The sequence below is a fragment of the Tinamus guttatus genome, unplaced genomic scaffold, assembly GCF_059628265.1.
Source record: "Tinamus guttatus ecotype Peru unplaced genomic scaffold, ASM5962826v1 Tinamus_guttatus_pri_ptg000056l, whole genome shotgun sequence".
Taxonomy (NCBI): domain Eukaryota; kingdom Metazoa; phylum Chordata; class Aves; order Tinamiformes; family Tinamidae; genus Tinamus; species Tinamus guttatus.
Window position 1 is genome coordinate 2,031,806 of NW_028288590.1, and position 23,573 is coordinate 2,055,378.

The window sequence follows — 23,573 nt, forward strand, 5'->3', positions numbered from 1 at the left end:
TGGGGCTGGTTTAGAAATGTGACAAATTATGTCCTGACTGCTTCTGGAGACCTCATCTTCTGTGGCATCAAGGCAGCGGCCTCTGCGCTCCAGCCCCAGCACAGGGACAGGACTGCGGCACAAATTGGAGCACAGCAGTTGTTGCACATCACTGTGTTTGGCACACCAAAGATATGGAAATCCTGTTGCAACCATTTGCTTTGCTGGACATTTATCAGGCTCTTCTCTTAAACTCATAGGATGTGAGCCATGCTGAGCTGCTTTCAGCTACTTGGATGCTCTGCTGCAAGTCCTGGCCAGGTCCTGCCAGTCCTCCTCCAGTTAGACCTTACAGGAGGACCTCAAAAAGGTCACAGGCACCTCGGTCCCTTGGAATATTTTGCTTATGGTATCCCAGACTCGCCCTGCTGCCCTCAGCACTTTGTGTGGGCAGCTTCAGCGCTTTTATTTTCCCCCTTCAAAATCTCCATACGCCAAACTTCCCCCGGTGGCACTTCCCACCTCAACTCCAGTCGCTGGGGGGCTTCTCCGCCGCCTTGTCTAGGCTTGGTGTCCACACTGGGACATCTGCGTTGGGCTTTCGTTGATTTTGAGGTCTCACTCTCACCTTCCAACAGGGCAGCAAGCCCTTCTGAAAATGACAATAATTGTATTTCACTTGCTTGCTCTTTGCTTTCTTCCAAACCAGGCCCCAGCGGGCCGTAGAAGCCGCCGCAGTTGAGTTTTGGAGATGCTCACGATGGTCCTGCCGGCGGCTGTGCCTGGGCCGGGACCTGTCCCCGTCCCCGTCCCCGTCCCCGTCCCCGTCCCTGTCCCCACCGCGTCCCGTGGCCGCTGCCGCCCCGCTCCCCCCGCGTGGCCGTCGCCTTCCCGCCCCGCCGGCCCGGCCGCGCCTCCCTCCCCGCCGGAGCCCCGCGGTCACGGAGCGCTCTTTCCTCTTCGGCCCCGCTCTCCCCTCGCACCCCCCGTGCTCTCACGTATGCAAATCTAGCCTAATACCAGGAAGTACAGTGAAAAAAAAAAAAAGGGCAAAAAGAAAAGCAGAAGAAGGCAGCGCCGAGCGAGGCAGCGTAGCCGCCCGAGCCAGTGCGAGGTCCCTCCGCCGCCCGCCGCGCACCGGCCGCGGGGCAGCAGCCGCGGGCGGCCCCGGCGCGTCCCCCGCTCGTGCCCGGGCAGAGCCCGCGCCGCCCGCCCGCCCGCCCGGCGGGGACCGTGGAGCTGAGCGGCCGCTGCGCAACTTTCGCACCCGGCGCAGTAAGTGCGGGGCTCGCCCGGCGGGTCAGCGGCGCGGGGCGCGAGCGGGTGGCGGCCGTTGGCGGCCGTTGGTGGCCGTTGGGGGGACTCGCGCCGCGGCCCTTGGCGCGCGCCCCCCGCGGCGCCGCCGCCTCACGGCGGGGCCGGGGCTGCAGCCGGCAGCAGCAGGAGGAGGGCGAGGAGGAGGAGGAGGGCAGCGGGCAGCGGGCAGCGGGGCGAGGGCGGCGGCTGCTGCCGCCCGGGCTAATGGGCGCGGGCAGGTAGGACCGCGAGGCGGTGCCGGGCAGCGAGCGGTGGGGCCGGCCCGGGGCCCCGCACGGCCTCGGTTGCCAGAAGCGAGAGCGACCGGGTCTGCGCTGCCCTCCCTGCAGCCCCGCGGAGGAGGTGTCGCTGCCCGCGACCTCCCCGGCGGGAGCAGGTCCTCTTCCCTTCTCTTCTCTTCTCTTCCCTTCTCTTCTCTTCTCTTCTCTTCTCTTCTCTTCTCTTCTCTTCTCTTCTCTTCTCTTCTCTTCTCTCTTCTCTCTTCTCTCTTCTCTCTTCTCTCTTCTCTCTTCTCTCTTCTCTCTTCTCTCTTCTCTCTTCTCTCTTCTCTCTTCTCTTCTCTTCCCAATAAATTTGCAGTTCTCCAAGGAAAAGTTTACCCTGGCGCCTTTGCCCAGCGTGTTTTTTGGCTCTTCAGGGCTAGGGTGTCTTTGGAGGGTTCTGTGCTGGAGAGCAAGTGAAATGCAGTGCTGCAGGTCTGCAGCCTGTGACCTACGGCAAGGCAGTAGATCTGATTTATTTAAGAGAGAGAATGCAGCCTCCAGGCTTTCCTTGTTAACTGCGTTTTCTAGGAGATGGGTTTCTGGAGCATCTTCCAAGTTAAGGCTGCTGCCTCTTCACTGTGTATTCAAATGTGCCTCCACTTAAAAGAGAGAAAAGAAAACAGTGTTGTGATGTTTCATGCATAGTGTTTCTTGCTGACTGCTGTAGTAATGATGCTGTATGCCAAGAAGTTGCCTTGAGGGATTTTCTGCTTACTAAATTTAATTTGGGATCTGAAAGTCAAGCCAGATCTTTATAGCTGGTGCTTCACCTTCGGTAAGGATTCTGCATTTGGGATTTCTGTTGAAAATGCATCTTTTATGTGTCTGCACTTAACAGGTTTGCAAGAATTCATCTTGCTCTTTCAATAATCTCCCTGTTGGCGCCGATTGACACTTAAAAGTTGCTTAGCCAGTAATACGGCCGTATTACTCTGAATATGCATAACAGAAAGGTTGAATTCTTCTTCAAATCAAGACCTCATCTCTTGCTTTTCATTCCTACCCTTGCCATCCAACCAGTCTTAATGCGCATTAGCACACCAAAATACAAATCAGAAATGAAATTCTTTAGTTTGATCCCAGAGGGTGCCTTAAAGACCTGTGTAAGTTTAGGTGTCTTAGTGTTAGCTGCAAGTATCCATAAAGTATAAGCGACAGGTTGCTGAGCCTTTATTTTAGTATTGCTGAAGAGTTATGAAAAAGGGAATATCTTACATTTTTGTTGGGAAATTACTAAATTGTCTTGAGAAAGTGTATTCAGTTTCACAGAGAGGATAATTAAATTATGTGAATTATTTCCAGCCTTGAACTGAATGCAGTGTAGATGTAACTTAGTTACATTTTATATGTCTAGACTATATACTTACAATAAGTAATACTCACATTGTAAGTGCAGATGAGAAGAATAAAATAGCTCCCTCTGAAAAAGCAGAAACAAGCTAAAAACTGTTGGATGCTGTTTACAGGACACTGTGAAATCTTGGGCAAGAATATAAAAAAAGTACTTTGAAGTAAACGTATTTCTCATTCTGTTGATCTCTTCTGAGATTTACAGCTTTTTTTGTTCAGCCTGATGAACTACAGACTAGGTTATTTAATAAGATAAAGATCTACTTTACCTGTTTTTTTTTTTAAACTGCAAAGATGTAAATTTTAAATTATACTGATTTAGAATGAGCATTTTTGCCAGTATGGTGACTTACTGACTTTCTTTTGAGAAAATAGACCTTTTTGCACTGTAATGCACAGGGAGTAGGGTTAGCCTTGGGTTTTTCCTCAAAATTACCTTGACCAATGGATTCATGCAATGTTTCTTTTTTTTTTGAGGGTGCAAGTCGATTACAAAACTTTTGCATATTAGATCCTATTGCTTTTGCTTAATATTCTTATTCTAGCAGTCATTAGATAGATCTTCGTTAAATGTGAAAGTTGCCATATGTGTTTTTGAATATATAAACTCACTATGCTGTTGCCCTCCATTTTATCCGTATAATTGAAGTCAGATACATTCCTGTGGCCTTGTTGGCTCTTGCAAGATAAATAGCATCACATAGTAGCAGGTCTTGCTTGTGGCAGGGGCTTTGCAAAAGTGGTGAACACAGGAAAAAAAGAGAAGAGAAGTCAAGGAATAGTGTGAAGGATTAAACTAGCAAACAGAAAGTTAGCTGTGGAATAGGACTCGGAGCACTCGGCCTGTAGGAGCCCTGCAGGCTGTATTTCTGCAGTATGAGGGTCCCTAAAGGATCCGGGACGTTCTGGGATAATGCGAGCAGTGAGAGAAGCCCTTGGCCAGGGCTCTCAGGGCTGCGTGAGCCCCGTGTGCAGTCAGGGATGCCTTCTCCACAAGCCATTAAGCTGGGTGTGTAAATGTAATTTAAAAAAAGTGTAACTCTATTATGTAGTTATTTTACATTTAAAGGACTTTTATCTCTAAGAAGAATGGGTTCATTCTGTAGAAGCACCAGTTGTTCCACAGAGAATTAGGTGTTTTTGTTTGATTCGTTTTTGTTTGATTGTTTTTTCTTGCTGACCACACTCCTACTCCTGTCGCTGATCTGCTGCTTTACTCCTACCAGTATGTCCTCTCTTGTGTATGAGCCTGCAGCTGCTAAAGACAGTAGAGATGAAGGACTTGAGACTTACCAAGCCATGACTCAGCAGACACTGCAGATAATTAACATTATAAACTCACATTTGCATGACAGCAATCTCCAGTAAAGCAAATGAGGACAGGAGGCTGCTACACTGTGAAGAATTGTAACTTTAATTGCTTCTTAGGGAAATTTAGTTTCTACTGATAAAATAGCATGTACAGCATGACTGTCCTTAGTCTGAATGTTCTTAATTGAAATATGTTTCCTGTTGACTTTGTCATTAAATTAAACTGGTAATTTCCAGTACTGGGTTGGTCACATTAGTGACTAAAGGCAGAATGCATTTTGTGTTAGAAATATTTGCACCAAATATTCCTGAAATACCTGTATTTGTTTTGCATCCTAAACAATTATTCACAGGCACTAAAAAGATTAGTTAATCTGGCCAGCTGGACATCAGAACCAAGGCGATATTTTGGTGGAAACTCTTTGAGGGGAGAGGAGGAGGAGACTAGGGAAAGACGAAGGGGAGAACAAGTAGGTGCATGTTCTTAGGGAAAGAGTGGAAACAGCAAATACTGACTGGCATCTTAAGGACCTGCAGTTTGTTCCTGTGCTTGCGCACATGCTATCACGCTTTAGTTCACAGTGTTAAACATGTCCTTCTTCCTTTATGGTCTCTGCTGCATCTATCATGAGACCAGTTCTTCCTGTCTAAATTGTGGTTAAAAAGTTTGTTACTTGCTTGCTTCGTGAAGCCCTGTGTTTTCTTTGCAGGTTCTTGTGACTGGCCGTTTCTTGGACGTCCCTATGATAGCAAATTGCATGATCTCAAACTAAGGGATTTGATAGCTCAGCCTGGGCATTAAAGTTTGGGACACAGCTGCCTTCCTAGAATGGTGCTTTTTGCAGTCTCCTCGCTTTTAGAAGACTACTTAAAGCCAGAGATGATAAAAGTTTAGAGGGAAAGGACTTTCAGAAATTTGTTCTGAACTACTTTTGCTAAACCAATCTTTTGTGTTAAACCAAGCTTTGTTGGTTTAACAGGAAGCAATTTCAGGAAGTTTGTCAACAGAAAGTCTATTAAGTGAGTTTCCTGAAATGAACTTGCTGTATAACGTATATTTTAAATATATATATATATATATATATAAATACATATTGCCTTATTTTTTGTGGTTCCTTCATTAGTTTGGACAGAAATTTGTATACAAACCACTCTGGTAATTCTTTCTTTAATGATATCTTATATTCAGGTTTTTTCTTGGGCATAAGCTGAAATAATATAGTATTAGTGTATAGTATAGAAGTTAATGAAGTATATTTGGTTGATGACCAGGTGTGCTCTTTCTATACATGACTAGACTAGGAACTTCCAACAAAATGAATATTAGAAGGTGTGAGTATGTTTAGTGAATTCTGGTGGCGTCATTTATAAATACATAGGTCTTTTTATCTCTTGAAAAAAAAAAAGGTCATCTCTTGATAATAGTGATATTTTGTAGTAGCATAAATCAGTGGGAAAGGATCTGAAAAGTGGTGTATCTATCATGTTTATTGAAGCTGCCAGCTCCGGGATCTCGTAGCAGTGTCCTGAGCGTCTGTGACTGAGGGGAGCAGGACCCGGTGAAGCGATTGCCAGAGCTGGTGCCGGTGCCGCTGGGGAAGTGAAAGTCTTTGGCAAGTGCTCAGGAAGGGCATGGGCAAGGGAAGAGGAAACCCTGTGTTGGATGTTCTGGGTTTGACGTGTTCAAGACATATTGCAGGGCTGGGGAGGAAGGGGCAGGGTAGCAGGACATGCACATGAGATTCAGGGCAGATTGTAACTGCAGAGCTACCATTGCAAAAGTTATGCAAAGGCTAGAGAGAAGTGGTGCAGCCCATGGGGAGGGGAGGGAAATTTGTCTTTTAAGCAACTCTCCAGCTATTGCAAGTACGGCACTTTGTCTTCCCTTTTCTGCCCTGCAGGGTCTCTGTCCTCTTGCTGATTTCCATCTATACTTGCATGAGCTGAGGAGAGAGACTGGCACAGTGACCCTGGCGGCAGTGAAGAAGCATTGGCTCGTATTAAGGTGAATACTAAGCCCATTTTTCTTGGCATGTAGGTGGCCTCTCTGACTCTGCCAGGCTGGCAGTGGACAGCAGTACTCCCACTAGACCTGACTAGGAGAGTGTGCTATATATATATTTATATATATTTCTATTACCTGGAAAATGAGGAACCTTTTGAACCTTTTCCCCACTGTAACAGTGCTCCCTCCTTCCAACTCTTTCATTTTTTCTTCTCCCACTGTTCTTTTATTTCAACAATAATATTTGGTTGTTTCCTTATCTCCAGCTTTGTCTTAAGGACTGTCTGTGATAGGAGCTGTTTACCTCATCTCTTAAACTGGATCTCTGCATAGCAGCTTTTCTTTCTCTCCCTTTTTTTTTCTTCTTCCGCAAAATAAGCTTCAGCATCTTTAATAATCTACTTGTCTTTTGTAATCTCCTTGCCCAGCATTGTAAGGAAACATGTGGCCCCACCATCTTGTAGAGGTGTGAAGTCCTCTAGCTACCAACCTGACGTGATTTTACAGAGCTTAAAGGTGGCTGTACCTCCTTAAAGGGCAACTTTGTACTACTGCAGACAGCCAATAAGACCTTTCTAACTAGGGTATGTATTGTGTGTAAATGCTCCCTCATGTCAGTATGCCCCATATGCTCAGTGCCCCGAAGAGAAACTTGAGAAAGGGGAACTTAAGCACGTGAGCACTGAGCAGGCAGTAGAAGCTTTGTAGAGCCAACTCAACTGCCAGCAGAGCAGGCGCTGGCAGAAAAGAGACTTGGTTGGTGCTGTGCAAGAGTGGGAGAGAGGTGTCCCCGGTGGGATGTTTCTGCCCTAGGCGGAGCATTTAGAAAGCCTGAGAGCATTGAATATAAATGTGAAATTCATCATTTGAACAGCTTATTTGAATCAGATATTCTCTTCTGTAATATATTAGTGTACTGCACAAGTCCTTTCTTGTTATGTTTAGAAGAAGGAGAAATCCTTTTCTCTGCTCTTGTCATAAAAGCAAAACCAGCAAGGCATTTGGTGTAGTTTAGCACAGGAAAGTCACTGCTTCTTTGAGAACGGCTTCAATGACGTTACTACATTACATTTATTGTGTGCTGTATCTTGTCATGTTCATTGAGAAAATGTGCTTCCCTAGGGGCTGCAATTCTCTCTACCCATTAGTTGTCACTCTTTGAGTTCTTTGATTATTTTATTTCCATTATCTCATTGTTTCTCTATTTTTGTTATACTTACTTGCAACAGCCCCAATTCTGACCTCCCAGAGTCTTCAGCCCTCCACTCCTACACTTTTTCTTGTATGGTTTATGATGTCCTGAAAAACCCTTATGCATGCCTAACAATGAAGCAGGGCGATTAGTTTTTCAGATGTCTTCCTTATACAATACTTAATTCCATGGAATTCACATGATGGATTATAGTGGAGTTGTTACAGTCTTTTGAAACAGCTTAGTAACCATTGTGAATGCTGGTTTACTTCTTGCTTGGAAAGTTAGTTGGGCAGTCTGAGAGTGCAGAACTCACCTGTGAGCAACAGAGCTTGCCTACAGTCTATGATGATGTTATTTGGTACAATAGGCAGCCTGCTTATGAGCCATATATTTGATATCTGAAGTTATAAAGGTTTTAAATTTTAATGAATAGCCAGTAGGGTCATAATAAGAGTGCTGTAAAACCCTTGAAATCTACTGTACAAATATGGAAATAATTCTTGTCATGGGCCTCTATTTACCTTGAGTCTGAATCACCAACATCACATATCACGCTCGTAATTCTTAATGGCCAAGGTTGTGCACTTTGTTTAAAAGGCTCTGCCCAAGTCTCCTAAAATTTCTAGAGTTCCTTTAAGTACAGGGTTTGTATGCAGTCAGTTGCAGGATCTTCTCTATTCTAAGGAATAGAGACCTTGGATTATAGGTGTGTCTTAGCAGAAGATTTTTCTCATGGAAAGAATGAATACAAGTGAGTTGTGATACCAGTTATTCACCATCCCGTCTCAAGAAAGATTTTCCAGATTTCCCTCCTCTTCTCTCTGAAAATTGGAATAATGTCATATAGTTATCCTTGGTTAACTTTTAAGGAACTTCTCATGTTTGCCAGAAGTGTGAAAAAGTATGTCTCAAAACTTGCATGTGAATTCTCCTTCCCAGTTCATTCAGTTACCTATTTCTGTTTACATTCTTACTATTACCCTGGACTAAGCAGGTAGTTTTGTGAGACTTGTGTCAAATTTATTTCTGCCATTACATACCAGATCTTCAGACCTGATCCACTGGCAGCTTGCGTTCTTTAGGGTGGGGTTGGTAGGGTTAGGCACAGTGCATAGGTATCCACAAAATTCCCTAATCTCAAGGAATTAATCCAAAAAATACCCCAAATTCCATATCATATGGTGTTTATTATATGATAGTAGCCACTTGCAACAATTCTTTAGCTATAGCTGGGCAAGAAATCAACTGGAACATTAGTGTTTTAGATTCATGCCCATATAATTAACACAGAAATTAACATACTGTAAAATGAACAAGTCATGAATAGGACTATGAAGTACCGGAACATGGTGCACAATCTTACACCCCCGAAGTAAAGGGAATTCTGCTGCCTTTATCAGTGCAGATAAGATCAGTGGCTCTTAATGGGCGTGCTTATACTGTTAGTGCTGAATGTTTGTCTGGTATCTCCAAAAAGATTAAATAACACAGGGCTTCATTTCTGCTCAGGTAATTTACTGCCTCTGGATTCTGGTCACTGCCTGATTTTAAAGAACTCTTGCAACTTCCTCCTGCAACTTAAAAATGACCAAAGGTCACAAAGTTCCAGGAACCTGAGTAATAGTGTTCCCCCACCTCAGCATGAATTATTTAACCCCAAATTTTCATATAACTTTAAAGCTCATTCTGAAATTCACATCACATACCCAGTACAGTGGCTTGTGCTTCAGAAGAGTTGCTCTGTGCGTATTAATGCCCAGGGCAGAACAGCTGACAAAACACAAAGTAGGCTGCTCTTGGAGAAGTGACTTGCTTTGCAGCTGGACTGTGTGTTGTCTCTTGAAGAGGATAAAAAAATCTGATTTTTCTCTTGTGACTCATTTGTGAAAGTTAGTGCTCTAGGTAGCCTCAAACAGCTTCTTGAGGCATAGCAAAGACTGTTCTCGTGAGAGTGGCACGTTCCACACATTTGGCATTAACAGGTGGCAGCGTTTAAGCATAGAGATGACAGCAGATAAGAAGACCCCTGGATAATGGAGCAGGAAGGTAAATGCCCCATGCCATAAAAGTGATGAGGGTTAGAAAATGACCAGGCTGGCAGAGAGTTAAGGCCTATTCATGTTAGGGTTTTTTGTTTGTTTTTGTTTGTTTAAGTAAATTCCTACATAGCGGTAATGTATTTATTTCACTAAACTATATGATGTATATTTTTATAGTTATTTATAACAATAGATACTTTTCTATGCTTTATGTTTATTATGTTGTTATTTGTTGTTATTTATTTCACTAAGCACACCTGACAACCAAATATAAGCCCAAACAAGAACTGGTAATATTTCCATGGGGCCCCTAACAAAGCCTTTAGCATGGGCTTACTGACTGCAACCTGGCTGTCCTTTATCATGTTTTCATTGACGTGTTGTGATAGTTTCGTGATCTTTGAGGCCTCTGCAATCAGTTATTGCTGTGAGTTTGAAGTACGTGTACATCTCAAAGCAGAAGACCGTATCTGGAAAAGAGACCTTATTACTAACCGCATGCCTGTCTAGCCTGAGGCCCTATTCAGAAATAACCATCTCTTCTCCTTAGTGATACTGGCTAGCGAGGAGTCTCCCCAGCAAATGTCCTGCTCCTGCTTTCCTCCAGGCACATGGAGCCTGAGCACTGCCCTGTGTTACCGTAACAACATTTCAGGCCCTGGCTGCCACCAGCAAGGGCACCTACCCACGCACCCTGAGCAAGGGGCAAGCAGAGCAACAGGTTTTGCTTGGAGATGCTGAATTGGGATATAGCCGGATAGCGATGTTAGAAAGTCAGTTGAATTGTGCACCAGCTCACTAGCCTTATAAAGCTGCTCCTTTCCTCCCATCTGTGCTTCCAAGGCTCAGTGGAACAGGAAGAGCCTGCTCTAATTTTTCTCATGTATCATGGTATAAATGGAGGTGTCTGCTGTGGCAAAGGAGCTGGTGCAAGTTGTTAATCTATAACTTGTTTGCTGGTTGTGCCGCTGTTTCCGCATCCATTGGCAGGTGTGTTGGAATCCACAACATTTGAGTAAAAACGTTATGTGTGTAAAGCAGGTGTTTGGGACTGATCTAGGCACCCTGGTTGTGCACCTTACACTGGGAGGCAAAGCGTAGGTGTGCAAGGAGAGAGCAAGGAGCCAGATAAGTAGGACTGGGATTGGGGAAGGATAGGTTATGGATGGATAGGTTGGGAAAGGCCCAGCACAAACAGTAAAGGGGGCCTGTGTAGCTCTAGGACAAGCTGCGACTGCTCAAAATATATGTTCTTGAAAGAAAATGTGTAAAGTTGGGCTTTTTGTTTTTCGTTCTTCTGTTATGTGGCTTGTTAGGAGGATCTGTGAATCTCCATACAGTCCTTTGGACTTGCTCCAAGGTGCTGTCATTTTTATGGGTAACTTCTCATTTTCTCATGCCACACTGATTACACTAGTCTTGAAAAAGGAGGGGGGAAGGATCTTCTACCATTGCTGGGCACTAATATGCACAACACTCAGAGCAAAGACTGGACAATCCAAGCCTTGCTGCGCTGCTGTTCTTCACAGAAAGGTAACTTTAAAGCTGGAAAACAGCGTCTGCAAATTATAGGCAGCGAACCTGGAGTGCAGACACGTTTCTTTGTGCTTGTCAGCTGAGTGGAACACTTGCTAACATTTAGGGAACGTTTTTGATTCTCTTTAACATAGTTGCCTGGCCAGATTTTCAGCTGGAGATGGAGGCTGGAGTTGTTGTTTGGCATTACTGAGTTTTTACTGGTAAAGAAAGTAACGTTTTTACATATAGTGTGGATGCTGCTTAAGCCGTAAAGTGTTTTGGGAACCTTCTGTGTAAGCTGGTTAACATGTTGGTACAGTTTTATTCTGTTCCATTCCATATTTTGTATTTCTTTGGTTTGAAATTTGGGGAAATTATTTGTTAGGACAAATTAAGATGTTATTTGACCTTTTCCACTATCTCCAAAAGACAGAGAACAGTGGGGAAAAAATGAGGAAATGGAAGATGTGGTTGCTGTAGGGCTGGTAAAATGAATTAATTCATTGTTGATATTGATTCAAAATTTGCAAGGATGCGGTTCAGGCAAATGATTGTAATAAAATGAAGCGAGTGTTACAAGGTCAGAAAGCAGATGTTAGCTTAAATGTAAGACTCAGTTTCAAATCATTGCCAAAAATACCAGCGAAATGAATCTGGAGCATTTTAATAATACATACAGTCTATTATGCAATGTTAACAAAATTACAATCTTGTTTGAATTATTAACTCTTTGCTTTTTTGGTACTTTTATTCAACTGAACAGAGAAGAAAATAAATCAGAATTTCATATTAATTATATTGTGCTTCATTTCAAATCAACGTTTTGTTTCCTAAGTTTATTTTCATCCTTTCATCCTTTCACAAGCTTAAAGCATTATTGTGCTCTTATGATGCCATTAACTCTTTTCACTCTTTTAACTCCTTTTTTTTTGTATCATGGGCAAAATGCCTCTATGAAAACAAATTTCTAGCCATTTTAGGCAAAAAACACGGTGGATTTTTATACAATAAATTATAGAGTATTTTTTCCCTTTCTTCTTCCCCCAGTCCATATTAGAGCTACCTTTCATGCGGCCAGTTACACTGATAATTATCGCCTATCTGTTATGGTATCATTTATGAGTTTCAGCGAAGATCAGACATCATTTAGATGCACATTGGACAAACTTTTCTTCTTCCCAGACACTTAAAGATGAGACAGATGAAGGTTGGTCTGTGGATTAGTTATCATCTGAACACAGGGAGCTATTTAGCTGAACCGATGCAGTTCGCTTTATCAGAGCAGCCCCCTGATGACTCTTTCGAAGGCTGTGAAGGGAAATCCATAATCCTTAAGCTTGCCTGACCACATCGAACTTCTGTGTAGCTCTGTCTGACCACTTCACACGTCGAAGTTTGAGGTGCAATGACTTGAATCACTTGAATAACCAACTATGAAGTGGCACTAAAGTTATAAATGTTATATAGTCCTACCCCTCTTGTGAAACAGAGCACTCAACAGCAGAAGAGTGGGTAGGAGAAGAATGATATTAATCGAATATTTCACCTAGACAGATATTTTTGTCTAAGAATGTCGGGATTCAGAGCCCCAAAGAGCAGGAACAGAAATCACTGGTGCAAAACTAGATGTTGAACTGCAATAGGAATGCAAGTGTTGATAGGCTAATGTTTCCTGTAATTGATTTGGGAAAATCAAAAAGGAATAAGGGGAAATAGCATGGAAAAAACTAGTTTGTCTGGTCACAACAGGCCACAGCTGCTTAGGAGAGAACTGTGAAAGAAGTTGAAAGGGGCAGCAGTGGCTGTCTGCTCTTCTTGCCCAAACCCTTGGCAGTAGTAGCTGCCTAAGGTTGTAATTTCAGGGAAGCCCTTTGGTTGATTGTTTCTCCTAGCAGCCTAGAAAAGGACTTTTTCCTCCCCCACATACCTTCTTAAGGCAGGAAACTGTTATTTTAGATACTTTGATTTCCTGTTATTGTTTGGAACAAGTACAACTAATGATGGTATGGCCCAGTTATTCCCGGAAATGAGACATGATGGATTGCTGCATTTAATAGCACTAAATCAGCATTATTTTAGGACTGGTATAATTAATAAGAATATTTTAGAATAGTTATGATACCTAGGGAGTAGTTTCAGAGCTAAAAACGCTTTAGTTGATTTGGTTTAAAAAATGAAGAAAAAATCATTGAAGAGTCTTGTTGATAAAGCTTTCAAAGCCAAATCTTTTGAAAACTCAGATGTCTCAGCTCATCAGAAGATGATTAGAACAGGCCAGTGTGATGGAAGTGTGAACATGACGTTCACGGCTGCAATCCACTGGGCCGTGCATGTCTGTAGACCTAGGGAAGTAGAAACACTGCTTGTTACGAGACACTTCTGAAAGTCATCGTGAAGCCCATGACCACCTCCAGTCTGTTGTCCTTAAGAAGGATGAATTCTAACTGAAACAGATGTGGAAAAGGGCTCCTGAGATGACTAGAGAGGGGAAAAAAACAAAGATTGAAAGGGTTTGGTCCTTAAAACTTAGGAAAGAGACGGAAAGGGGTCTCTCTGGTCTCTCTAATCCCCAGAGGGAAGGCAGAGCTATTTAGGCTAATTGTCCTCATCTGCCCAGAGGCACGTAGAAACCTGGGAATTAGGAGACACTTTCTAATCCAGCTGGATTTGGAGAGGCCTGAAACCTTTCAGCAATAATAATTGTTCTTCCCCCGAGAAGAACACATTCCACAAAAAATCTTTCAGTCCTGTCTCCTAATCATGATTGATAAACTTAATAACTATGCTATCTTGCTCTTATAAAAGTAAATTTAGAAAATTTGAGGGTTTGACTTAAATGAGAGCCACTTTTAGGAAATCCCACAGTAATCTACTTCTTACCTACTTTCTGCTATAGGAATACCTGGGTCTGATGGGCAGACAGGAGGTTAAGCCTGTGTTCTAGTTAAACACTGAGTAGCTTCAGGCTGTTTGTGCTGCCTTTTGAATGCCTTTCAATGTTGCCTTTGTGCTCCTGAGTCATAAACTGGGTTGATTAAAATTTGGGAAACTATAGATGCTGTAATCTGAGTCCATAGAGATAAGCTAAATAAATAAAGAGGAGATTAAAATATATTTGGTTAGGTGTGACTGATACATGCAGAACCATTTCATCAGAAAGGCAAAGGAAGAACAAGCTGCGCATGGTTGCTCAGCTGGTCTCTAATGCCAAGCCCAAAATAAAAGTTGACCCAGGATTTCTCTTTGCAAGAGCCTAATTTAATGAAAATTACCATAAAGTTGGTATTCACATTAAGACAATAAAAGAAGTTATTTTAACAATGAATTGCGTAATAAGAACAGGGATGAATACAACCAAAACTGAACACTTTTGAAACAGCACATTGTTTCAGGCAAGGAACAACTATCCCCTTCTATTCAGCGGCCATCCAGTTTAATTCTTCCACTAGCAGCCAGCTAGTTTTTGTCACAGTTACTGTTAGCATGGGCTAGTAACAGGTCCTCGCACAGAAGAGCTTCGCTCTTGCACTCCAAATTAACCTCCCCTGGGTTGCCTGGATGGGGCTGTGTGGTCTGCAGTGGGCAAAGGCAGCAGTGCTGTGAGCAGGGTAAAGCCAGCCCAACAGGCACGTGTGCTTCTGCACAAGGTGCCTTTAGGCCTTTAGGATTTTTCCTCCCAGCATCTTCCCCCCTCACCACCCCTCTTCCTCCTGGTATTTTTCCCTTGAGCTTCAGGGAAGCAGAGAAGACTTAGAGTGTGATTTGGGGCATCGGTTGGAAACATCATGATGTGAAGAAACAGCAGATCTGCTGGCCCTAAGATTAAAAAAGAATGGAAGTGGGAAAAGTTTAAAACAGAGGAGGGAGATGTTCTTTTCAGCTTTTGAAAGAGGTGTTACAAATAAAATGGCCTACTCCTCTGCTCCCCAAGCTGCTTGGAAGTTCCAGTTTTAAGAACAGTGTGTGTTGGAAGCAGCGCCGTGGTGCCCTGGAGGTGGCTGCCTCCTGCCTTGGGAGCTCCAGCACAGAGCGCAGCCCAATAGCCCAGAATAGTTTGGGTTCCTGATTTTCCCTTTCATTTTTAAGCACATCTTTACTCTGTGATACTTGTGCGGCTAAGAAACAATTTTGCTTTGTTTGCTTAATGATATTTCACAGGTGTCATGCGGCAGGCAAACAATAAAATGAAAATTCTATGTGCTAAATGAGTTTAATGCTCAAACTTTCTAACTGAATATGAAGTATTATGCATTATGCTAAAATAAATATGTGTATATCTGTTAAAAGCCTACTCCACCCATAGCACTGGTGTTCATTACACTGTCCTTTTGAATAATACATGTTTATTGAATAGGGTAACATTGTGTATATACACAATATGATAGTTCTAATTCCTTAAAGATATTGTTATTGGAAATGCCAGTGTATAATCTATTTTAGCTGATTTTAAAAATAAGCCACTAAATAATCATTTTTAATTGCAATAAATAACATTTTCTATAAGGATGTATAAAGCTGCTCTAAACCATTGAAAAAATCCGTGAGAATTTGTGAAGCATTTCTATGAACACAAGACCTTAAGCTGTTTTAGGAGACAATTTTTGACCACAAATATTCCCTAAAATAGACTCATAAGGATGCCTGTAGCTGTGACCATGAGCAGAATGAAGAATGCTCTCAGTTTTAGCAAAACCCAAGATAAGCACTGGAGGAAATGAGACCTCAGATGCTATTCATGGTGGATGGACTGTCAATGATCATAAGATCTTGGACTGTTTGAAGCAGCAAGCATGAAGTCTGAGGTAAATTACTAATACTAGAGCAACAGGTGTGTAAAGCAACAGGATGTCTTGGATAAACAGCAGCTTTAACGTTGAAAAATGCAGGTTGCACTAGTTTCTCCCCTCTTACTCTATTTTGAAGTCAAGGTCAAGTGCTGCTATAGCAGGGGGGAAAAGGTCAAATAATAGGGGATTCAAGTAGAAAATTTAAGTTCTCTATAAACATCAAAGTTGCCTATACGACAACCTATTTAAAGAGGCTTATTATGATAATTCTTGTGGATAATTCTGTAGTTTTTAAAAAATGCTTAAAGTCAGGCTTTTGTTAGCACAATGTAGACATTAATAAAGGTATGTATCCTTACATTTTGTATTTATTGTATGAAGCTTTTTATTCAGAAACGATGTGTTGCTTTGTTTAGATGTGTTTATAAAAGTTAGCTACTATGTTCTATAGTTTCTTTTAAATAAATATTTGGCTTTCATGTCTAGACCTATGGATAAGAAGAGTAAATGAAAAGTGTGGATAAAAATAGTATCTTCTCTATCATAGAAATGTTAGAATGGGTAATGTCTGCATAGGGACTGGCAGCATTTCCTTTGATGTCTAAATTATTTTTATCTCCGAAGAACAATAACATAATTCCATATGTAAGATGACCACGCTCTCGGGATAGCTTTTAGTTTGCTGTATTCTTTCTTTTTGTATGTGCACAAAGCACTTCCTTGATGTTCACTATGATAAGGCAGCAGAGAGCTATGCAAATAAACACAGAATATTTTGTTTATGCGTGAAGGAACTTCCCCCCTTAAGATTTTCCTTTACAAGTGCTCTAAAAGCTAAGATGCTTGCACTTTTTATGTGTTTGGAGAGGGGGGATGCTAGGGTTATATGTTTGCTAGGGTTTGATGTCAATGAAGTTAACTTTGATGGTTGTGTAGCATTTTGTATTTTGAAGTCCATCACTGTGAAATCCATTATTTAATGCGTGGTGATTGAGAAGCCCCTGTCAGTGCCTGCAGTTGATACTGACCCTCCCAAGCTTTACTTGGATACTGCTCTTCAAAACCCATGCCAGGAACTGCAGGGCGTTTAACTATAAAATATGTAACGTAGCCGTGGAACCCAGTGCACCTGGCACTGCAGCTGGGATGAATTAGGTGTGTGGTGCTGCTGAAATGCAGACAGGTAAGTTTGTCCTGGGTATAGGGCTGGACTGGCAGAAATCTAAATGTAAAGTCCGGAAGCCAGTGCACACAGTTTTACAAAACAGACTCTTAAATTTCTATAAATGCTAGTAGCTGTTGAAGAGTGCAAAAAAAGTCTTTAATTTCACTGCGTCAAAAGAGCATGTGCTTACTGATCCACTTTCTAGTGTTTAACATATTTTTTCAACTGTTAAGCTTTCGTTCACAGTATGGAGTGGGCTTGGAGAGCAAGAACTGGATCCCTTTCGGAAGTCCCAGTGCAGGAGTGCACTTACAGTGCTCTTGGCACTGCTGCTTATTCAGCCTTGGGGCCCTGCTGGAACGAACATGCAATAAGGCCCTTAGAAGCAGCATCAGCTTTTTCACTCTATAAATTTGCTGCTCTTGGGCTATTTGCTAATTGCTATCGGCTAATGTAGAAATATCATCAGTTCCCTGAGGACTAAGGGTTTTCATGTGCATGGGAGCAGAGGGTACTTTGTGATGAGACTCGGGATCGTCTCTTTTTTTTGCTTCCATCACATGTGCTGCATTTCACACATTTTATCTGTGTAATATCACATGCAAGAATCCTGTTGAGGGACTAGGTGGTTCCTGATGTGCTGACACTATTGTCACAAATATTAACCTTGATGATACCAGCAGAATCGCACCCAGACTTAAATTAAAGCTGTTAATATTCTTTAAATGGAAAAAAAAATCTGTGTAAGAACAATTTTATTGCAATGGGCAAGTTGCAGTCTGTAAAAATATCCTCAGGATTTCTTACAGCAATAGGCTAAGGGATTTTTGTCTCACAATTTGGATCAAATTACATTATGTCCTTAACTTTAGCTTTTGCTCCGTAGAAGCAGGATTATGCAAGAGTAAAAACATTAGCACTTAGATGGCTGAATACTTTGTTCTGCAGTTAGAGCAGGTGGATAGATACTGAGCTCCCAGCTGTCTAGTGCAAATCAAGGAGTAGGGATTTTTGCTCTTAAGAGAAGGTCCTGGTTGAAGATCCGCTCCATGTCTTCACTGTCTAGGTGAAAATGTTGACATATTAATATAGAAAATAAATAGGAAACTGTATTCTTTTTCTGCATTTAAAATGCAGATGTGCAATGTGATAGCTTTTGATTTTTTTGTGTGATTTCTTTCTTTCTTTAATTCATTAGGAGGAAGAAAAGGAAACAGTGAATTCTCATGACGTTGAATCCATTTTCTGGACACCCAAGATTTATTGGCAATGGGTGACAGATAATTTGCAGAAATGAGAGGAGGCAGCAGAGTTTAGGAGAAGTTCAGCTCCTGTATAGGACAAAGCTCCTGTCATTAAGTGGTGCTTCCTCAATAGCAGTATCAGATATTAAATGAAGGTGGCAGGTGAAAATGAAACTTGTCACATAGGACTGCTGCATCTAGGTCTTGTTTTATTGTTACAGTAATGTTTGCTAGTTTTATAATCATTAGTGATATTGTTGTAAAAATACAAGTCTTAATGTGGACCTGGACTTCTCCTTTCTACAGAAATATAATGTGTAAGGCAACTTGCCACTGAAACATTTGTGCCTGCAAAAGCACAGCTATACTGTGTTCATTGATTACTGTGATGGTCTTTTTATTATCATGGTAAATGAACGATGCAGAGTAGGGCATAGCAATGTGCTTTTGTTTGTCTGGCTGTTTTCCTTGTGCCTGTGTGTGTACCGAGTGTTTATTCTAGGTTATAAACTGTTTTTCAAAGAATTTGCTTTAAAGATTAACTAGGACGGGGGGAGTGAGAGCATGTGTCTGCAGGAGAAAACACCAGCATTGAGAGCACTGACCTGAAAGGAGGGAGAGATGAAGGAGGAAGGGGTTTGAAAAGCACTCATAGCAGATTCTCTGCAGAGTGTCTGTAATTATTATCCTGCAAGGGAGGAATATAGCAATGACGTAGTGTATATGCTTCTCCAGGACTGTGTAATTACATGATGGGATTAGCAGTCGGGTTCCAGTCATGTAGATGCTAGCAGCAGTATCTCAGCTGGTTAGGCATGGGTGAACATGCAGAGAGTAGGATTATCTTTCTAGAGTGTATTGCAGGAGAAACCCTTATGTGGTGATTTGTCCTCACTGATACCTCCACTGATCGTGGAGGCCTGTCTGAAGAAGGGAGATCCTCGGCTGAAGGCCCTGGTAGCAGCATCTCCCAGGGAGCTGGGGCTGCACCGGTCATCGTGTGAGGCAGGGGTCTGTGTCAAGCTGAGCTCCCTCTTAGACTGGCGTATGCAAACCAAAGGATGTCTCTGCAGGCATGGGCACTTCCAAACACAATTCCCACTTTTTGGACTGGAAATTTTGAGTGGAGGTTCCCTAAAAAACCATTACACCGGAGTCTCTGGAACATTTCCTGTGTGATACCTTGGAAAGGAGCCTAAGACATACTGAAAGGTGTTATCAAAATGGTCATTTGTCAGGTGGCTTGGTTATATTTGAGCTGAAACTCACAGAAATATCAGCAGGATGTAAGGGTTGCCTGTTTTTTTTCTGAGGAGAAAACGTGATAAATCTAGAAGCATTTGGCTGGGATATAATTATTTTGTAGCATTTAATTCATCTGTAGATTGAGACAAGAAGTCACCTCTTCCTTTGCAGTAGGGAAAAAAACTTGTAGCTGGTGCTCCTAACATGCGGATGTTGTCCTTGTGAGCTGTCGTAGATGAAAAGGAAGTAAGTTTTTGTTACATAAGCTAAATGATTGCATGGGAAACTGCTTGGTTCATGGTATAATGTTTTTGTTTAATACCTTTTTTTTCCAACAGGAAATATGGGATGTATAAAATCAAAAAGGAAAGAGAATCTGCATGGAGATGGGCTAGATATCAAGAATCAACCAGTACGTAAAACTGAACGAACTATTTATGTGAGGGATCCAACGTCAAGGCCAGTAAGTAGATAGTCTCAGGGGAGAATTCCAGTAGAAAGATCAAAGCATGACTGGCATAACTTAAATTTCAATCAGAAACACATGCATGAAAAAATTCAAACCAATCATTTGGCTTTTAGTGTCATGCAGTTCACCCTCAAAGAGTAAATGCTTTTCTTAAGCATCTGTCACTTTATTGCTCAATTATTTTGTTATATTTGTCATAGTTTTCTGCCTGAAAGCAATAATCCTTGGACATTTTTGTTCTAGATGTAGTTTCATATGTTAGATAGAATATTAGGCAGCTTCAAAAAATTCTGAAGCAGTTTAGAAATATTTTTAATAACATTGATGTTTGAAAAGTCTGCATCCTAAGCTGCTAGGAGCCGAAGAGCATCAGGTTTCTTCACAGGAGCACCACTTCTGTATTTCCAAAGAAGTGCAGTATATAGAATATACTGTCACTTTTACAGGGAAGTTACTTAATAACTCAACTCATTCTATTTAATACAGGCCAAGGTCTGTATGTATTAGACTCTTCACCCATTCTAGTGAAATTTCCTTTTATTCATTGAAGGCAAAAAAATTGATCTTTAACCAGGACTTAATGGATGCAGTTTTGAAGTAAAGAGCGGTGTGGTATAAGAGGAATAAGTCAGTGGAAGTACCCCATGTGATGTCTAGCCATGGAAAGAAAGGATGCTGGGCAGGGGAATCCCATGGACTATAAAGCTGGTGTGATGTTTTTCAGATTTACTGTCCCCCTGTTCCCCATCCTCTCCACTCTGCTGAGGAAGTAGCATTTCCTGCCTGCCCTTAATCAGGAGCCATATTCTGTGCAGGTGTGAGTGACACTCTTCTCTTGTGTGTCACCATCTGGGGCTGCGGACTCACTGTGCTATGAATCAATGCGCACAAATCACAAGAACCATTTAAGTTTTTGGTTTTTAATTGCTTTTTGTCCTGACAGTTAGTTGCAGTTCTTTAGCTCCTCATACTAGCATCAGGACGGTAACTGTTCTGTTGAACTATGTTGTGTAAAGCCTGTTTGGCAAAAGCCATGAGGCTGTGAACTTCCCCATACCTTTTTCATACCTTCCTCAGGTCCGAGCTGTTCAGTTTGAAGTCTAGTTGGGACTTACTGTCTGTTTGCATTATAATTCACTTTAAGCAATGGTCAGAAAAGACTAACATTTAAGATATATAAGATAATTTCAAAGCAATTGAAGAATAACATATTTTAACTTACATATGCTTAAAATAAAATGTCGAAGATCTAAAACTGCTTAATTAAAGATGCATTTTGTTGTAGGAAATACCAGAACCATGTCTTTTACCAGGACAGAGATTCATCCCTGAAGGTATGCTTTAATAAGAGTTTTACTGATGTGCACTAGGTCCACATGAGCTAGTGAAATAAGAGAAGATTCCTTTTGATTTCTGTCTTTGTAGAAAGAGAGGAGCATGGAGTCATTGTAGTAGCTTTGTATCCTTATGATGGAATCCACGAAGATGACTTGTCCTTCAAAAAAGGAGAAAAATTGAAAGTCATTGAGGAGTAAGTATGACAATATTGATTGCACTGTAGTTTTTTCTTTAGCCATGTCTAAGTTCCTTCATAATTTCTTGGTTTTCGTACTCAGAAGAGGAGTATATGAACATTATGAAACATCTCCATAGTATGTGAAACCACAAAGGTGTGCCTAGTTATTGATCAAAAATAGCCGAAGTTTCTACAGGGGTTTCAGTTCAGAGAAAGATGGTTTTTTTCCCTCCTCAGACCAGACAAAACCCTTGGCACAGCAGCTGCTGAATAAGAATTAATTGTTTTCCTTCACTCAGTTGGAATATTACTGCTGTTTCTGTTTTTCAGGCAAGGAGAATGGTGGAAAGCAAAATCTCTCACAACAAGGAAAGAAGGCTACATTCCCAGCAACTATGTAGCAAAAATAGATACCTTGGAAACTGAAGAGTAGGTTTTTCTACCCTCTGAACATTGGCAATTGTCCTTTTTATAGTGTTGTGCCCTTTGAGGATGAGGAGAAAATTTTTAATCTTTGAAATACTTTTCAGGTGGTTCTTCAAAGACATAACCCGAAAAGATGCTGAAAGACAACTCCTGGCTCCTGGGAATGGTCCTGGAGCATTCCTCATCAGAGAAAGTGAAACGTTAAAAGGTAGGCGATTGAGACTCTTTACCTTGGACCCTGGGACTGTCTTTACGAAATTGCATCAAGTGCCTGCATATGAAATTATCCCTGTATGTCCTGTTGTTTGAATTCACTGCAATTACACAGAAGCGAGAAGGGTGAGAAAATCAGCAGGGAAAGAGAGAAGAGAATTACATAGGGCCCATTACACTGCCGAGCAGCAATGAATGAAGAGGTTGCTGAACACTTGTGATTCCTGTACTAGAGAGCCTTGTTAGCTGTAAATAGTAGGTGCTGCTTTTTATAAAGTCTTCCATTATGTAGCCTATATCTGTCGTTCCAAGTTTTAATGTGTGTTTACTACATGATGAGAATTTACACTTCTGCATTGTAGGTGATTCTTTTTTGTTTAAATTTCTGATAAGGATTTCTACTGCAGAGGCTGCTCTTTGTACTGAAATATTTACGAAAAGCATCAGACTCTTCAACTGAGTCTTTCAATGGAATATATGAGGGTTCTCCTCCAGTACCTTGATTCCACCATGATATGCTCTATGCTCTCCATAGCCATGGGCCAAAGTTCAGCATAGCCTGCTTGGGAGTAGGGCAAAACAATGCCAAAATATTTCTTTCTATCCCCTTCTGTCACTGGATCTGTGAGTGGGGGGAAAGAAGGGGCTGACATGGTTTCATATCCTTAGAAAATTGTCAAGAATTGTATAGGTGGGAAGAACTCTTTAGTTTAAGATAGATACTGCTGCCCATCTTAAATCCCTGCTGCGGCTGGGGTCCCTGGTACAAACAGATCTTCTTTCCCTCTTGAATGCCCCAAGCCACCTCCAAAGTAACCTTTTGGCAGGGTGCCAGGGGCATTGAGTGTGTTGCTCTTGGGCTTATCTTTGAATTTTAGCTTGTATCAGACTAGTGAGATAACCCTGGAGTTGCTTTCCCATATGATCCCACTCAATCAGTGGGACTCTCTGCAGTGGGACATCAGTCACAGAAGAGTTTGGCTTATAGAACTCATAAGCATTTTGAATAAGATTGGAAAAGAAAGTTCATCTACAGCATTTTGGGGCTCAGTTCAGCACCATCCGTTAGCTAACTTCCTTGTACTGATTGCAAAATCCTTTCTGAGGAAATAGCAGAGTAAGAAATAAAATAAAGGGTTTTTTTTGTGTTTTTTTATATTTTTTTAATTTTTTTAAGATACTTCTGCTATCTGGAGCAGTATGTGTTTGGAAACTACAGGCTTATAATCTGTTAATGATCATTCCTTCTTTGTTCACAGGCAGCTATTCTCTGTCTGTAAGAGACTACGATCCACAGAATGGCGATGTTATTAAGCACTACAAAATTAGGAGCCTAGACAATGGAGGCTTTTATATCTCTCCAAGAATAACTTTTCCCAACATCAATGATATGATCAAACATTATCAAAGTAAGTTAAATCAATTAGTAAATTACTTAATAGAATGCAGCCATTATGTGCCTTTTTTTTTTTTCTCTGAATAACTCTGGCATGGGTGTTATCAAAGATGAAATGAAATTGGTTAGAACCAA

The 23,573-nt window shown here is 41.7% G+C and overlaps 1 protein-coding gene across 3 annotated transcripts in view; it reads left to right on the plus strand.

Annotated features, from left to right (window-relative positions):
- The first annotated feature begins 1,175 nt into the window (after window positions 1-1,175).
- Window positions 1,176-23,573, plus strand: part of LYN (LYN proto-oncogene, Src family tyrosine kinase) — a 46,259-nt gene continuing 23,861 nt past the window's right edge. Inside the window, exons 1-7 of one of the 3 annotated variants that reach the window (XM_088540148.1) lie at window positions 1,176-1,254; window positions 19,757-19,881; window positions 21,173-21,221; window positions 21,313-21,418; window positions 21,734-21,832; window positions 21,934-22,037; window positions 23,302-23,451. In XM_088540148.1, the coding sequence (XP_088396274.1) occupies window positions 19,762-19,881; window positions 21,173-21,221; window positions 21,313-21,418; window positions 21,734-21,832; window positions 21,934-22,037; window positions 23,302-23,451 (628 nt within the window). In that variant the 5' untranslated portion in view covers window positions 1,176-1,254; window positions 19,757-19,761. Of the gene's footprint in view, window positions 1,255-6,121; window positions 6,255-19,756; window positions 19,882-21,172; window positions 21,222-21,312; window positions 21,419-21,733; window positions 21,833-21,933; window positions 22,038-23,301; window positions 23,452-23,573 lie in introns of those variants that run through there. The other 2 variants (XM_088540146.1, XM_088540147.1) reach the window with 2 other exon arrangements.